General features: G+C 45.4%; 2 protein-coding genes across 3 annotated transcripts in view; both read right to left on the bottom strand.

Moving 5' to 3' along the window:
- The window catches only part of celsr2 (cadherin, EGF LAG seven-pass G-type receptor 2), a 45,610-nt gene extending 38,722 nt beyond the window's left edge, over positions 1–6,888 (bottom strand). Inside the window, exon 1 of the mRNA XM_047025928.1 lies at positions 3,084–6,888. Coding sequence (XP_046881884.1) covers positions 3,084–6,639 — 3,556 coding nt within the window. The 5' untranslated portion in view covers positions 6,640–6,888. The remainder of the gene's footprint in view (positions 1–3,083) is intronic.
- A 795-nt stretch (positions 6,889–7,683) lies between these two features.
- On the bottom strand, positions 7,684–17,057 carry capzb (capping actin protein of muscle Z-line subunit beta). 2 transcript variants are annotated; one of them, XM_047024880.1, is made up of 10 exons: positions 16,839–17,057; positions 13,647–13,736; positions 11,738–11,859; positions 11,348–11,461; positions 10,897–11,038; positions 10,629–10,745; positions 10,447–10,512; positions 10,148–10,224; positions 9,346–9,447; positions 7,684–8,848 (listed from the first exon to the last, which is right to left on the bottom strand). In XM_047024880.1, the coding sequence occupies exons 1-9, from the start codon at positions 16,839–16,841 to the stop codon at positions 9,354–9,356; spliced, it is 825 nt and encodes a 274-aa protein (XP_046880836.1). In that variant the 5' UTR covers positions 16,842–17,057; the 3' UTR covers positions 7,684–8,848; positions 9,346–9,353. The 2 variants fall into 2 exon arrangements, with proteins under 2 accessions (XP_046880836.1, XP_046880837.1); XM_047024881.1 differs by lacking the exon at positions 9,346–9,447.
- Between the last annotated feature and the right edge of the window lie 864 nt (positions 17,058–17,921).

Raw genomic sequence — 17,921 nt, forward strand, 5'->3', positions numbered from 1 at the left:
CCATTTAAAATCAATAATTAAGACTAAGTTGATTTGGTTAGTAGACAATGGATAACCAATAGCCATTCATAAAGTGAGTGAGTTCAGGGGTTACCAGTGATGGAGAAAGTTGTCAAAATAGAGCAGAGAAACTGACTTTCTTGTGGAATAGCTTCTGTCTTCTAGATTGACTGCTGACATTTCCAGTGATTGACTCCCCTCTGGTCAGACAGCAGAGGAGAGAAAATGTCTAACTCACAAACATATCATTTGTGAGCTTCTACACAACTTGCAGTGTGATGAGAGGTAAAGCTGCCATTATTAGCAGAGTGGAAGTGTTGAAATGTTGTAACCTCAGAGCTGGTGAATGCTGTATGGGTAGGACCGGGTGTTTGGGGTTTATTTTTACACTTTTGAACGTTCAGAAAATACCTACATTTAAATCAAAAAAGTATTTGAAGGATAGGAGGAATGTCATACAATCCTCACCATCAAATGCAAACCCAATCTCCTTCACTCAAACTCTCAAACACACACACGATTATGCAAGCTCACGCTTACAGTAGATCCAACCAGCACTGTGTCAACTTCGAAATGACACAGCCAGGATTCATTCACATCTAAACTAATCCTACAGACGCCCGCAATCTTGCCAGCATAAAGCGTGACCAGCATCCTCATCAGGACTGTTGCTGCTGGGGCTGTGTCTGCTCTGAGCGGCCCCTCATCAGGACTGTTGCTGCTGGGGCTGTCTGCTCTGAGCGACCCCTCATCAGGACTGTTACTGCTGGGGCTGTGTCTGCTCTGAGCGCCCACTCCACAGCTCCTCCACGGCACACGGAGGACAGTCCCACCAAACTGTAATAAAGCGTTTTTACAATCCTAATCTTTCCATCTGCAATAATCCAAGGATTTGTAATCCCACAGTCAGCGATACAAAGCGTCTAATCCAGGCCATTAGCTGTGGGTCTCCTGTGTCTGATCATTGGCAAGCATAAATGACACTGCACCATGGCAGTAAATCGAGCTCCCTAACTAACTAAAACCAGGATTATTCTGGTGTATAACCACATATACACATCCCACAGAGGGACACAGAAGGTGTGAGGCAGATCTATCCTGCCAAGCATGTTTAGTCAATGTTAGTATGAGAGGAGACCATTACAAATGTCTAACTCTTAGCCAGTATTCTCCTGCGCCTTTACTTTTTCAATACAATGTTTTTGTGGATTAGTGCATATTTTAATCATAGTCAAACTCTTGTCTATATTCCAGCATTAATCATCCATCATAAGGGCTTACAGAAGGGGGAATACAAAACGAAGGATAATGGGAAGACTTGGGAGTCCCTTAAGGGAGGAGCCATTTTTAAATTGGGGTCAACATACGAGAGGCAACCGTTGTCTTTGCCTTTCCATCTTCTCTCACTGACTCCCTCCACCTCCCTCCCTCCCACCAGGTCCCTCTGTGCCTTCCCTAGTCCCTCCCAATGCATGACTTCGTCCATACAGTATCTCTGCATTTTCAAGTTCAGTCCATCTAACACTCACGTGACGTTACCTCCCTCTCCCTCTTTCTTTCCATTCTCCCTCCTTTATCCTTTCCATCTCCCTCCCTCCCCCGTAGGGCTGCTGACACACATACCCCAGCAGGTGCAGGCCGCACTGAGAAGCAGGCCCTCTAATTGGTCCTCAGTACAGTCACAGCTGTTGCCCCCAACCAGGGCCTAGCATGAGTTCCTGGGACGGCCTCGGAATCGACTGCTCGCCATTGTTTCCTAGGAAGAGAAGCAGCCATCTCATCTGTCACCAGGGGACTCCTCCTCTAAGGAGCCTCGAGGGAGACCAGGTCGTAAAACCAACCAAGAAAACAAAGCACGTTATAATAAATACCCAAGCTAACCTTAGCGTCTGGCACTCAGAACTAACTACAGGGCTATGCACCCCTAGGTGAAACTACACCCCCACTCACAAATACCGCTTTAGTCGGAATAGGAAAAACGTTACTTATCTTTTAAACTAAATGTTTTAACATGCTTCCAGTTTAATCACTAGATTAAACACTCATGTATGCAGTGCTGCTGCTGGTTCACGTATAATTAAAAGCAAGGTCACAGAGGAGCAAGCTCTATGGTGACTCACGCTGTCTCACAAACAAGCTCCCACATAAAGGCCACAAATCTTTCTTTCCCAGGAGCAATTCAAGTTCAGTCACATTGTTGGAGCAAATAAAGTGCTCTGTAATTTTTGCTGACAGCTTAAATTGGAAGAGCACAAGGCACACTCAATTTAAGAAACATGGGTTAGGTAATGTTAGCTGGAACCCAAATGGTCCTTTATCCTTCTCCAAATGGTTATTAATTGAACAAACTGCTGTTTTCTATTGCAGTTCACACTACATGTGTGTACTGTACAATGTATCATTACCTACAGGACCCCTATCTAAGTTGAAGTAGACGTAAACAATACACAAACTCTATTAGAGAAATCAATCCTGGGAGTAATCATATAAATCACCTATTAAAACAGACCATCATTTAATTAAATCTTTCATTTTGCCACAAAATGGGGGGTTTATGTTGGGCAATTATGGGGAACGATCTGTCAGCCCACTGGAGTGCTGCTCCCTCAGGAGCCAGCCATCCTACTGCAGACATGCTCAAACGAACACCTATCTACATTCATGACAACAGACTGATCTAAATCAGCCTGGTAGGAAGGTGTAATGAAGCCTTCTGGTTCATTTCAAAACCAACAGAGCACTACAGACTACAACACAGGCTAATCAAACCACAATCATCCAGAGATATAGTATTGGGGACAGACATTTCTTCAAAGCACCCGAGTGACTACTCACGCTAAATTAAATATTTTTGTTGTGGTTTACAAAGATCATGCACTGAATGTTAATCTCTCACTTCGTTACAAAATCAATAAAGATGCAAAAATGAAAGCCTGAAGATACTCGAACATATAATTGTGCCATGAGTAACATCTCATTAAATGAGAAACTCCCTACAGCCTTAGGACACTGAACTATTCATGCATGAAGGACACAGGCCTAGAAGGACAATTCCAGGCACATAAGGAAGTAATGGTTCTTACCTGACACAGAGATCTTCATTGAGGCCTCCAGGGGTCGGTTGTTGTCCAGGGCTTGGCTCAGCCGGATCTCCCCCGTACTCTGGTTCAGGATAACCAGATTCAACTCGTTCCCAGTTTCAAAGCTGTACTGGAGCTGATCGGAGGTATCCGGGTCATGCGCTGGGATGCGCCCAATTACCCCGGTAGGAAAGCTGCTGGATTTGTCAGTGACGTAGTTATTGAAAATAATCTGGAAGTTCTTGAGCACGGGAACGTTGTCATTCTTGTCAACAAGCTTTATGTGGATAGTAGCTCGGCTGACTAGTGGGGCGGAGGTGGCCTGGACCACAATGATGTACTCAGGCTGTGTCTCATAGTCCAGATCAGTCAGTGCGGTCAGTTCTCCAGAGAAGATATCCAACTGAAAGACTTCTGGAATGTTCCCCTCCACGATCTGGTACATAATCTGGGCGTTGCTTCCCTCGTCCGGGTCAGAAGCAGATATGTGAGCTACCACCAGACCAATGGGGCTGTTCTCCTCCACCATTATGTCAAACTCATCTTTCTCAAAAACAGGAGGGTTGTCATTTACGTCCAGGATGCTCACCTGTATATCTACTGAGGTCCTGAGGGCGGGAACTCCCTTATCCACCGCGAAGGCCTGTAGGTTGTAGATGGGCATGTTTTCACGGTCAAGCCGACGTAGGGAGCGTACAATGCCTGAGGTGGACTCAATGATGAAATCTCCATCCCCATCCTCTCCACCCTGGAAGGTGTAAAAGACGCGACCATTGAGGCCCGAGTCTCGATCTGTTGCAGAGACCTGGACCACGCTGGTGAACACGGGCACGTCCTCCATCACAGTGCCGAGGTAATGATCCCGGAGGAACCGAGGGGAGTTGTCATTCACGTCATTGACCAGGATCTCCAGGTAGGTCGTGTCAGACTTCTGTGGGATGCCGTTGTCCTTGGCTGTGATGGCTAGAGTGTAGGACACCTGGTCTTCGTAGTCCAGCTCCATCTGGGTGGTGACAGCGCCAGTGTCTGGGTCAATGTTGAACTGTGGGATGCTGTCATCCATGAAGTAGGTTATGCGAGCATTCTCGCCAGTGTCTTCGTCTGTGGCACTGATCACCACCACGGTGGTGCCCGTGGGCCTGTCCTCATTGATGTTGACGGTGTAGTGGGAGCTCTGGAACACTGGCCGGTGGGTGTTGGCGTCAGTGACGTTGACAAACACCTTGGCGGTGTCGAATCGGGTGCCGTCAGACGCGGCGACGCTGAGGACGTACTGCCGCTCCAGTTTGTAGTCAAGAGGCAGCGCCAGGGTGATGAGACCACCTCCACTCTGGCTTGTGATTGAGAACCTGTTCCGGGTGTTACCACTGGAGATCTGGTAAGTCACCACGCTGTTAATGTCCTGGTCGACAGCAGACACAGTCACAACACTGGTCCCCACAGAAGCGTCCTCATTAAGACGCATGTAGTAGGCCTTCTGGGTGAATTCAGGGTTGTTGTCATTGACATCCAGGATGGTCATGCTAATGCTAGCTGAGGAGGACATGACTGGGTGGCCATGGTCACGGGCCTCCACACCAAAGTTGTAATAGTCCACACTCTCTCTGTCCAGTTCAGCCGCTACAACTATCCACCCTGTGCTGTTATTGATGGAGAAGGGGAAGTTGGGTGTGGTCTCAGTGAGGCGGTACTCCAATCTGGAGTTGTCACCTGAGTCTGCGTCCACAGCCTGAATGTGGATGATGGAGTAACCGACTGGAACATTCTCTAGCACAGTGGCCTGGAAGGGGGTGCTGACGAAAATGGGCGCATTGTCATTGACATCCAGCACCTGCACCGTGACCAGGCCGCTGATGTTGGAGAGCGGAGGGCGCCCCCCATCCTGGGCACGGATTCGTAGCGTGTACTCCTTGTTAGCCTCATAGTCCAGCTGGCTTACCAGGTCCATCTTCCCCGTCTGGGCATCAATGTAGAACTGGCCCCTGGTATTACCACTCATAATGCTAAAGTGGACCACAGCATTACTCCCCCTGTCCTGGTCAGTGGCAGTCACCTGGAGAATCTCCGTGTTGGGTGCCATGTCTTCTGGCACTTGGACCACGTAGCGCTTTTCGCTAAACTGCGGTGCATTGTCGTTGTCGTCTTCTACAATGATGTGAACTGTGGCCGTGGCACTACGGGGACCAGGGTCACGACCTTGGTCGTTTGCCTCAACCAATAGCATGTAGGCCTCCACTTCTTCCCTGTCTACCGGACCTTTGGTGCGGATCACCCCAGATCTTGGGTCAATCTCAAACACATCATTAGAGCCGTTGCTGTTGAGGACATGGTAGAGGATGTTACCGTTGACTGGGGCATCCCCGTCTGTGGCTCTGACTGTCAGCACCTCATAACCAATCTCTAGGTTCTCCCTTACACTCTCCTTGTAGTCCTGTTGCTCAAACACAGGGCTGTGGTCATTGGTGTCACTGACTGTGATGGTAAGGGTGGCCATGGCCGTACGGCGGGGTGTGCCATGGTCAACAGCGGTCACACGGAACACGTGCGTGTCTTTAGTCTCCCTGTCTAGTATCTCCACTGTTGAGACAGAACCACTGACTGGGTCCACAGCAAATAGGTTGTTGGAACGACTATCAAAAAGAGCCTCGATAAAATACTCGAGTCTGCCCGCCTCTCCCTCATCCACGTCCACTGCTTTCAAAACAACAACTGGAGTTCCGGCAGGCTTATTTTCAGGCACAGCAACTTGGTACATGGGAGGTTGGAACTGGGGGCTACTGTTGATGCTCCTCTTTCTCCTGCTAACAATGCCTGAGTCAGACAGGGCCGCCCTCTCCAGTAACTTTCTCAAGTGGCCCTGTCCAAAAGAGCCCTGACCTATTCGCATGTGGATGGAAATACTCGTTACTTCGGCCACCTTTCCAGTTCTAGCGAATTGGTTACACTGTAGGTCTAACTCCAGAAGTGTGTCCCGCTTCCAACACAGCTTCTCAGACACAAACAGTTCCCCCTCTGAGAAGTAAAACTCCGGACTCCTTGTCACTTTGCAGAGCGTTTTACTGTGGGAGCCCGGTAGAAGGTCACATATACGGAATAGGGGAGTATCAGCCTCGTGGCATTCTGGATGATGATTTAGAGGATTCAATAAACTAATTATCTCTAAATCCCAATTCGATTTTCTTTTGTGTTTATGTGAACAATTCCTGCCGTGAACATGTATATCATACTGGCTTGTAAGGAGGTGCCTGGACCGTGGTGGGGCATTATTCATGCAATCTACAACAGTATAGACTGTGAAAGGGTTGGAGCGGAGCGCGGCACAATCTATTTTGTCCGAAACGAACACAATACCCGCCGCCGCATCAGTTTCAATGAAGGTCTTTGAGAATTTAGGAGCGATTACCTGATCCAAAGTGCACGCTCCTCTCTGTTGCACACTTGATATCACAGTCCTCGGCTCCGCATCCTCACTGATGTGAATAATGTAGCAATCCGACGGCGAAATTAGTTTTAACCACCCCAAAATGATAAACAACAAATCCCACTTATTGACGGGCATTGCTTCTCGGTAGTGTTCACCAGGTTTTAAAGTAACTACAACCGCCTTCCACTTAAACTTTCCGTCTTGTTGTCATTCCCTTTTGAAGTGGCGTGTCCATGCTTTAACTGCTCCACAGAGTATAATCCAATTGAACTGTGAGAGAACCCGCAGTCACCTTGCCAAATCTTCTCGCGTATAAACACGCCAACACCTCCACTCAATACGCTTGAATGATAAAAATGGCTCCGACTACCCCTGCGCCTTCAGGCTTCTCATTATCATAAACCTGTTTCAGTGTATGCAAGCGAGTGAGACTGAGAGCGAGCACGCGCGTGTGCGTGTGTAAAGAGTGAGCAGAGGGGGTGTGCAGCGGGACATGGGCCGCCCTCAGAGACCACTGAACTGAGTTCTCAACAGATGTTGAAATGTTGTTCCCTGAATATTACTGCCTCAAATATAGTCTAGTCTTGAATATTAAGTTTAGATTCAATGACAGTTCCTTGACATTGAAATTAGGTAAATAAGTGAAAAAATGTGCTTTAAACCCCAACTAATATAGACTGAATGTGTTTACTATATATCTACTATACATCCTCAAGGAAGAGCAGTTTCATATTTCACTGACAAGTCCTCAATAAAAGGTATGCTTCGTTACCTCATAGTGATCAAATTGCACCATCATCTTCAGTAAAACTGCACACATTTTGTAATGGTCTTTTTCCTGACATATCTGCTCATGCCAAAGGAATCTTTTATCCTCCCCATTCAGATAACATACCATATGTAACTCTAACTGAGCAATAAGACAAGCTTGTTAGAATAATTCTCAGGTTTGTACAGAGTTGTTTTGCTACCATCCTGTCATATTTTGTAATATAGACATTTCATATTTGTGATTTCTGGTTACTTTTGATAGAGTTAATAAGCAGACATATATAATGTGGTCCCTGCAGAAAAGCTAAATCAACTGAAACACAAACTAGATTTGTTTGGTTTTGCTGTCCCCTGCTGGTGAGTAAGCATTACTGCAGCAATAGACTTCCAAATAAAACGAGATGAATGTAGCTTTTTACTGTTTTTATTGTTGCTGGAGGCTCTAATACAATATGAATCATAAGCTTTACAAAACAAAACAAAATACAACAAAAGATCCCCCCCCTCTCCCCAAACGTAAATGGTCAAAAACGTCCGGCAAGACAAACTGTAACCCCCAACTAAGACCATGGTGATAGAAGGAGAGTCGAAGAGCTAAACACAGAAAAAGGGGGATGCAAATCGTCATGTTATACACAGTGTAAGAAAGGAGACTTAATGACATGGGTATACACAGTGAATTGAACAGTCCGTCCCTACGTTTTATCAGTCTACATCTCCATAGCGGAACGAAGAGCAAACCATTTTGACTAATCTGTATATTACAAATCCAAGGGGCACCCTCTCACCCTCCCCTCATCACTACATCACCCTCTCACCCTTCCCTCATCACTACATCGCCCAGAAAAATGAAGTTACACTGACAGTTACAGTTTGATACAGATATATCAAGGGGTGGCTGTGACACATTTTGTTACAATGGGTGCACTAAAGCAAAGAATTGGTGGTGTAAATTATGACTATTTGATAGCCCAGCCAAGCCTACCCCGCCTACAGTACAGTCTGTGTCCATTCATGTCCCTCGGTCATAGATGGGAACAAGGTCCATGTCACGGTCAGGGTCAACAGAACCAGTCCTCAGGACACAAGAGCTGTGAGAGCTACAGGGATTTTAAACATTGCCGTCACTGTAAGATTATCATTAACCGTCATAATACTATCAATATATTCAGATACACGAGAGAGAGGAGTCAGAGAGAGAGAGAGAGAGAGAGGGTGAATGGCTTCATAAAGAAAGAGATGCCTCAAAAACAATGCGTGAAGAAACAACCAAATAAAAAGCTTTTTTTGTTTTTCCACAAAATGAACAAGAGTGCAGCACTGGAACAGGCATACAGGGATGGAGGGAGAGACGTAGAGAAACAGAAAAAAATGGCGGAGGTGAGGTGGAGAAAGTGAGAGAGAGAGAGAGAGAGAGAGAGAGAGAGAGAGAGAGAGAGACAGACAGACAGAGAGAGAGAGACAGATAAAAGAACAACAGCATCTCTAGCTTTGCTGTTTTTGCTTGAGCGCCTTCATCAGTTCAATATTGAGACGCTCTTGCTTCGACTTGTCCGCCAGAGTCTGAACACTCCTGAGACAAAAGACAGAATGAGACAGGAAGTTAGGGTGTGTTTGACGAGAGAGAGCGAACGATTCAGGTTAAGGTCAATTAAATGCAAGGACATGACAGTCTCCAATTTTCCTGTGGAGACAAGATGGCTGGGTTAGGTGGGTTAAATTAAATAATGCATTACTACACCCTCTAGTCCACGCACACATTGCCTATTGCCCACTGAACATTAATGTTTAGTCAGGTCAGATATTCTGGAGCATTACATCATGCGGATATTGAGTGGTAAGCAGCTTACTGTTCATTGTTAGGCTTACAGTGAACCATCATTCTTTTATGATATGTGTGATAGTCCTGTAAGTCAGTCACACGCACACACAGAGTAAACAATCCAGCATGCTCAACTCAGAGCACACATGAAGTGTACCCATTTGCGTCCTGAACAGGCACATACACACACACAGCTGCAAAAACAGACGCTCTCGCTCTCTCGAGATGTCTCCATGCCAGGCTTGTACCTCTGGCCCTAGTCAATGAAGATCTGGCGCTGGGTGAGGACCTGAGACAGCTCCTTCTGGAGCTGCCGGTACTTTTGGTTATCAGGCAAAGAGTCAATAGATCTGGAGCACAGAGGAGAGGGACGGAGGAGGAAGGGGGAGAAAAGACCGGAGAGAAGAGGAAGTTGAGGAGACAAGGAGTGTGACGAGAGGGGATAGGAGAGGGGAGGAGGAAAGGAGGAGAGGAGAGGAGGGAAGGAGTGGAGGAGAGAAGAGAAGAGGAGAGGGAAGGAGGAGAGGAGAGGGAAGGTTGAGCAGGCAGAGAGTGAGAAGGAACCATTCAGGTAGAGGGAGACAGAATAGAAAGAGGTAGGAAGAGGAGAGACAAAGAATTGATGGAGGTTGACGGGGGAGATGAAGAAAAGTGAGAGGGAGGAGGGAGGATTCAAAACCAAAGTGGGAAGGAGAAGTAAACGAGGAATAAATGGAAAAACAAATAAAAGGACACATACGAGGTATGGTACAGTGTGGAGGAAACTATTAGGGAATATGATGTCAAACAGGAAGATTGAGTCAGACTCAATGGTAGGAATGAAAACAAATGAAGGAGAGTGTGACTAGGAAGCACAGAAAGGGGCCGTCTCACAGTGAAAGATGGAGCCATTACCCACAAGAAATGATACCTTTAACCCTGGTGATCAAACCCACAGAATACCCAGCTTGGTCGTCAACTAACACACTTAAATGCGTTTCTGGGAGAGTGTGTGTGTGTGTGTATGTGTGTGTGTGCGTGTTGGTGTGTGTGCAAGTGTGTACACCATACCTCAGGCCATTCACAATGTCCTTGGTCTTCGAAAAGTAGATCTCGTTGAGAGTGGAGCGGATCTTGTTCTCCATATCCTGAGGACAGAAACCAACCTGCTGATGTCTACAAACGCCCTCAGAAAGCACCTCAGCCTCGTCACTGAACCAGAGCAGCAGCAGTGGTGAAATATGTCCAGCATTTACATTTACATTTAGTCATTTAGCAGACGCTCTTATCCGGAGCGGCAGTAAGTACAGCGACATTCCCCCCATCAGACGACTAGTCAGTCACTGGGAGTGTCTAGTAGTTCTACCTACCTCAACCAGGCGGCCAATGTTGGCGATGTGTGGTGAGGACTCTCCGACAGTCTCATCTTTCTCCATCTAGAGGAGGAGCAGCAGGACAATGAGGACCCACATCAGACAGACGGGTCATGGGGCCAACTGAGAACCGTGTGACACATTTAGGAAGTCTTACACACACGTGGACACACACACACCTGTCTTGTAAGACTGCCGCCAAGATTCATGGTTCCGGAGCCAGTCTTGGTTGTCTGGAGCCACAGCATCACAGTGGAGGTGAGTTTATAGTGAGCTGTACGTCCGCTGGACTTTTCCTAAACAGACACACACACACACACACAATCAAAAGTAATATCATTATGAGGCTCTCACATAGATTCGTTAGTTGGTGGCAATACAAGTTGGCTTTCATGCCATTATAAAGCATGTATCTAGCTGAATGCCTTCAAATTGCAGTTCCCTCACCTGCACCTCCACCACATGGATAGAGTCCCAGCATCCCTTGATTTTCTTGGATCCGTCTCCGGCCTTCTTGATGAGGATGACCCCGGCAAAGCCATGGTCCAAGTCCCAGAGGTACACAGAGGACACACCACCCTCAAAGTACCTGTCAGCCAGCGACACAGCCTCTGGTCAGGGTAGGCTGCAGAGTTTCATGGTGGTGCTATGACCCGAGAGCAGCCTCCTAATCTGGATGGTGGTGGGCTGTTTGGGAGGCTGGCTGGATTCATTGTACTGCTACTGATTTAGATGACTAGTACTTATACACATGGGCTACCTAATGTGACTAGTGTTGGTGTACTGGTAAGAAATACCAGTGTGACTGATGCTTGTACACATGGGCTACCTAATGTGACTGTGTTGGGGTACTGGTAAGAGATACCAGTGTGATGTGCTGGTGAATGTGGGAACTCACAGGTCTCTGTACTGGTCAAAGGCATTGTTGGCCTCCACCTCCAGTTTTCTGAGCCGAGCGGAGGGCATGGCGCCATCATCGATGGGAGGTTCATACTTATTACTCCACGGGGATCTGAAACACAGCACCAATATGACACTTAATACTATGTCATACACTAGAGGGAAAAATGAATGCAAGCTACTGCCACAAGAACTCAAGGCTGAACTGTAGAAAGAACCAGTGAATGAATTCTTCCTTTGGTAAATCGCAGATTAGACATGATCCGAACACCAACCGTGCATAGGAACACTTCCATCCTTCCAATCACATGACCATCACATGAGGAACAAAGAGCCGAAACAGTGGCAAACTGTTAAAAGGTGGTGACGGCTGATTCCTGTCTCTGACCTGTAGGAGTCGCCGTCTCGGTTGTAGTCACAGAGCAGGTAGTCTTTACCCACCACCTTGTCACGGGCGATCTTCAGGGGCTGGTCCACAGAGGAGAGCAGGTCCTCGCACAGACTGGGAACCTGGAGACACATGAGCATGTTACAGCTACAGCACCCACACCATTTACTTTGGGACAGAGAGGGGGGGGGGGGGGGAGACAGGGAGAGAGACGGGGAGAGGGAGAAAGAGAGGGGAAAGAGGAAGAGAGAGATAACTAAGAAAGAACTCAAAAAGAGAGCCTTGTCTGTCTATTCAACCACCCTTTAACAGATGCCAACTCTGCCGTGAGGGGAAAAGTGCCAGACGGCAATGGTAGCCAAACCTTGGTGTGCGTGAGAAACGGAACAGGAAGACTGCCATATGATATCCCTAAATTACAATGTGGTGAACATAAGTTTACGCTGTTGTTTTTTTCCCCCCTATCCTCTATATTCCATATTTACATAAGAGTTAGGCAGAATCTGAAGAAATTGTAGTGGGAGGAAGGAGTAGGGAGAGAGAATTGTGGAATCAATGTGAAATGTGAGTCTGAAGGGATAAGAAGGTAAGAGGGTACAAATGACTTCTCACAAACGGACATGCACCCCTCCTTCCCAGCCCCCTGTGGGGAAACACACAGACACAATGGAGGTCTTTTTTCTTGAGACAGCCTCACACAACGGCCAACGCCATGGAGGGAGGGGTAGAAAGATTGTAGGAAAAAGACGGAGACAAAAGGGAAGGAGGTCAGAGAAGTTGAAAAAGTAAGAGGAAGGAGAGAGAAAGCACAGAGGTGAACTCAAACTATTCCAACCAGTCAGGGAAGCAAAGAGAATGAATGTGCCCTGTGTGGGTGACTGACAGGTTTGTTAATGTTCGCTAACAACCAGACACAATACAGTGTGTGAAGAGAGAGCAAGGTGCCCAGGGGAAAGAGGTGTTCAAGGGGGTAGGAGAGGAAGGAAGGCAGGCAGGGGTTTGAATGGAAAAACAAAAAAGAACAAACAGTGGACACAAGTGTGATTTGATTTCTGTCTTAATCTTCCGCTTAAACTGTCAGAATCCATGAAAGGTACTCTGGGTAGACGTGCAGCATAGATCTGATACTGAGTAAGTGTGTGGAGCAAGTGTACTTTGAGGACATCAAGACTTTTAGTCTCAGAAATCAGACTTTTTGATCAAAAGAATGTTTGATGGGACATGGGGTCACATGTTTTTTCTCTTCAGCTATCTTTTGACAAATCATGTAGCTGGGGATCTGTAGGCATGTAAATAGTCCCATCTGAATAACAACCTCACTGGGAAGTTGGAAACAGGTCATGCTAACATTTCTTTGCTAGTAATCCTTTGCCAGGGAAGAAAAACCTACTGGACAACTGGAATTGAATTTGTTCTTCCAGTCCTGCAAATGGCTGGCAACTCTAACAACTGCATTGTTTGTTCTTGTTCCCTTTTCCTGGCTGAAAATTAACACAAACTCAGACAGTACAAACTTCTCCCATTGCCAGGAGGATGACATGCTAAAACATCTTGTCTGGATCTTAAAGTTCTTATTATAATCTCCCTTTGACAGGTCCCTAGCACTACATTTCTTAACAGTAGAAATTGAGAAAGGAATGGATTCAGAACTTAAATCTGACTCCTTCTCAGTTTGATTTTAAGCAAAGTTACTCTCTGCATCAGAATAAAGGGTTCCAAGATCATTCTTAAAGTAATGAAATTATGTTAATAAATGCTGAGCATGTTTCATGAAATACACTCCTTCAAGAGCACCACGGAAGATAGGAATCTTTGAATATATATTGCCATGTAGCCCTCAGATTCACAGGGGGTTAGGTCACCGTTGTGTGTACTGGGCGGTGATATGTTGTGCTTCTGCATGACTCACCAGGTCAATGAGGTCGCTTAGGTTCTTCTCGATCTGCTGGGGAGGCAGACGCCTCATCAAGTCCAGGGCACAGTCCAGCTGCTGGTCATTCTGGAACACACACACACAGACCCACTTTAACACACAAACATCGGAGATGCTAAAAACATTGGCAGCCACTTCTGAAGTACTCTGAAGTCAATTCTCAGCCTCATATATCTGTCTAAAGGCATTAGTATAACTCACTAAAACTAGTGCTCCTCACCAAAAGTGTACCACAGTTTATGTCTTTTGCTGTTAGAACTAGCACAAATAGGCTTATAACCATATCAAGGTTACAGTGATAAAGGACTGCTTCCCTCTATAGAAGGACATTGGTGTGGTGAAGTTATGTATGGTTATTCACATCCTGGCAGGCGACAACAGCACTTGAAGATTATGGCAACAACCATCAATCCCAGGTCCCTTGTGGTCCAAGAGGTTATCACTGTCTACTGTGTGATGAATCATCATCAAAACATAAATACTACGAGACAGAGAGAGAGAGCGTGAGAGAGAGGAAGTTCTAGGGTTTCCCTTAAATAGTCATCTTGCATGGGATGTAATAGCCTTGGGGCCTCTAAAACTGATTCCTAAGTCATGGGCCTACTCCAAAGAGATCCGTTACTAAGAGGGTTGGCTGAAGCCAGTTCTAAAGGCTGCTAATCACACATAGGTCTTGTAAAGGCCTATTTTCACAGGCAATAGGATGATTGCTTTGGCGCTCATAAATGACAACATGAGTTAGCGACTGTATTCCACCCTTTATCTGTCGAAGAGCTAGGCTCTTTACAACAAATGGGAATCCATTGGTGATTCAAATGTTAAGGTTGGATGAGGGCTAATATAGCTTATTGCTTGGGGGATAGGCAATGGCTTTTTTTTGCTATGCCATCTTTGATTTGGTAAACAAATGTCATCTGACATCCAAAACTGGACATTTCCTAGTCTTTACTTATAATGTAGGCCAAGTTTGCCAAAGCTTAATGATTTATTGTTCAGACTTTGCATCAGACAGGGGACATAGCAAAGCCGGCTCCAGGGTGTTCTGTCTCTCACTTAAATATGCAGCGGGTGAGCAGGATATCAGTGAGCAGGACAGGACAGGCCAGCCACAACATGAAACCCCTGAGAATGTGCAGGGAGATTCTAATTCTCTGTTAGCCTATAGCTAGCAGAAGGAAAAACCTATTTAAAAATCAGAAGGTATATGCTGGTGATGACACTGGAACTACTAGCTGGAAATGTATGTCACTTTTCAAATCCTTATGTTTTTAAGAATTAAAACAGTCAGCCAAGGCTTACTGTTGTTCAACAAAAGTAGAACTATATACTGAACCCTTATGGCAACCTATGAAGGAAACCTGAACGGCAAGGAAATAAGCAGCCTGTTCTGAGTCTGTTGAAATCATCCGTGTCTAATTATTTGAACAAACCAAAGCAATGGCTCCTTTCTTGCCTGCATGTTCTACAACAAAGCATGTTATCCAGAGCAAGCAAGGATCGGCTGGAGTATTAGATGACAACTAGTCCATTCTGTACTGAGTAAACTAGCATTAATGAAAGCCTTAACAACCAAGAATCCTATTTACTTTGATGCACACAAGGTACAATTCATGCACACAAGGTACAATTCAATGTCCAATCGCAAACTGATATGATATGATACTAGGGCCCATTGAAAATGCAAAACAGCAAACTGTCGACACCATTACCATCCAAAAGCCACTCCAACTATATAGCTTTAAAAAAAAAACGGTTAGCCTCTGACAATGAGTCCCTGTAAATGAAATGCAACCAATGCAAACAAAGCCATCATATGAAATAGTTGATTAACCAAAACAGCTACAGACCCATGTATAACATGAGCAGCTGGCCAACAGAGTACCACACACAACCTTTCTCTAAACAAACTCACTCTGGGATTCCCCTGAACATAGCAGAGATCCAGTCAGTGCCTTATAGGTCCCATCTTACACATCAGAGCACTATTTAGACTGTCCTAAATAAGCTCACAGTCTATGAATCTGTCTCCTCCAGGCGACACCTGCGCTGCCTGACACAATGTTTACCGACGCCCCTGTCTGGATGTAAACACTCGCACGCACCAACAACCCCAGGGGCCGGATGGAGGCAGTGGGGATGGGCCAACAGGATGGATGAGGTGAGCTTAGGGGAGAGAGAGTGGGTGGCTGGAGAGACAAACCATCTGGTCCAGAGGCATCGGAATGAACACGTATCACTACAAGTGTGTGAGACAAGGGAGAGGGTTGGTCAAAAAGACCTTTGTGGAGTTTGCGAAACAGTGTGTATAGAGTGGACAGGTGAGTTCAAGTAACAGCTTCTATGTATCTACTTCCAATTAAACCAAATGATTATCTTGATGACTGCTGATAATAACTTCACCAGGGAAGAGGCAACGTTTTAAAACAGTGAGTCTGCCCAGTGAGTGAGTGCACAACAATAGGAATAAGAACGACAACCTGTGCAAAATACACAGGGTGCCTATTATGATTCATATACAATGAACAGTGTTGTAAGACAGACACAACAATTGTGAATATGTCTGCCTATTTAGCATAGCATAACCGAAACTCAGTAACTGACATGGATAGGCAAAGTTAGAAGTGGAGTAGCTTGCTTGCACTTCTAGCTACACGTCAATCCATTGGGAATGGGCGGAGCAGGCTGATTATAGCGACAGGCAAACCAACGCATGTACTATTTTAACACTGGTGTGTATGTCTACCGAAGGGGGGGGGGGGGGGGGGGGGGGGGGGGGGGGGTAACGACGTAGCTAGAGGGTGGGAGACCCTCCGTCCATGAAATTTGTGTCTAATCCGAAACATCCTGCAGATAGCTAGCAAGCTAACCACTAGCTAACGTTTACTAATACAATACACGGACAAGCAGGGTTATTTTGATTGCGTTGAAGTTACAGTCAGTAGCTAACCCAGTCGTTAAAATAATTCATATCAGCTCACTACGCTAGATGATTAGTGTGCTTGAATTTCTATGCAATCGTCTCGCAACAGCACTTCCTATAAAGGGCAGTTAGCATACCGTAGCCTTTTTGCTAATACCCCTCTGTAGCACTAGCTAGAAAACCTACCAAAACTAGCTGACTTGCTAGCAACCCATCCCCATTCCTCCAACTCGCCTCTGCGGCCTTACCATGTCTGCGGCGTTCTGTGAAGATCTCAGACGGGGGAAATTAAATCACCGTTTACTTTAGACTTTCGTTTTGTTGTGCTTGCACGACTTGTTCTTCTATATTATTGCTGTTTTAATCCCCGCCGAGTATAAGATGTTTCTTTTCGCCTCCCTCTCGGAACCCAACCCTGTCAGCGAATTCACTTCCTCAACCGGGGTACAGGAAGGGGGCCCGAGAAAACAACAGAGAATGCATGTCCGGGTCACTGTACTCCTTCACTATAACAGCCAATCGTAGTGGAGTAAGTTAGGTATTGCCAAGTATGGAAAGAGAGGAGTGGTGAGCGGAACATTATTTTGCATGAACAGAGAGGGCGATAGAGTATTTAATTATTTGTGTATCATAAAACACGTCCCAAATCAAATTAGCAATCCCAAGTTATTGAAAATGTATGTAACCTTGGCCACATTTAGGAGTACATTTGTGGAAATACAGATGTTTCCGTGATGTTATCTTACAAACAAGTTTGGGTTCATATTTGCGTAAATGATGTGATTTGTTATTCATGATTAAATACACACATAAATACATTTCACATGCACATGACATATTCTGAACACATAAACCTATCAATTCCAAATTTTTATTAAAAACGGTTTTATACATAGGATTTTCCCAGATTTGTTTTATTTATAATAAACTAATTATATGTAATTTTGGACAAGACAGTACATTATTTTGAACAGTCTCTAAAGATGATGAAACCAAGCTGTGCTGCATGAATCTTTCACGATCAGAAACTGAAACTAGTGTGGTTCCACTGTGAGGTTCACAAAAGTTTTTGTCATGAAGTCAAAAAATTAAACTTCAGATTTCAAGTATCAAGTTTTTTTATTGTCAGGTGCACACAAGGTGCAGACTGGGCACTGAAATTCTTGGGACAAGACAACGCAAGCAACCTGGCATAACATATAAATACTAAGAGCATAGATTACATCTATGATAAGCTAAAATATAATATAAAGAAAATTATAATAAACTTCCTAAATATACAAAATAGTATGCAATATACATACAATATACTAGACCTTTAATATACATAA

The sequence above is a fragment of the Hypomesus transpacificus genome, chromosome 9 (genome assembly GCF_021917145.1).
Source record: "Hypomesus transpacificus isolate Combined female chromosome 9, fHypTra1, whole genome shotgun sequence".
Taxonomy (NCBI): Eukaryota; Metazoa; Chordata; class Actinopteri; order Osmeriformes; family Osmeridae; genus Hypomesus; species Hypomesus transpacificus.

Coding starts and splice junctions, on each gene's coding strand:
- capzb (XM_047024880.1), bottom strand. Junction 10,225..10,446: donor ACATTGGCCGCCTGGTTGAG/GTAGGTAGAACT, acceptor TTCTGTCCTCAG/GATATGGAGAACAAGATCCG. Junction 9,448..10,147: donor GACATTGTGAATGGCCTGAG/GTATGGTGTACA, acceptor TCTGTGCTCCAG/ATCTATTGACTCTTTGCCTG.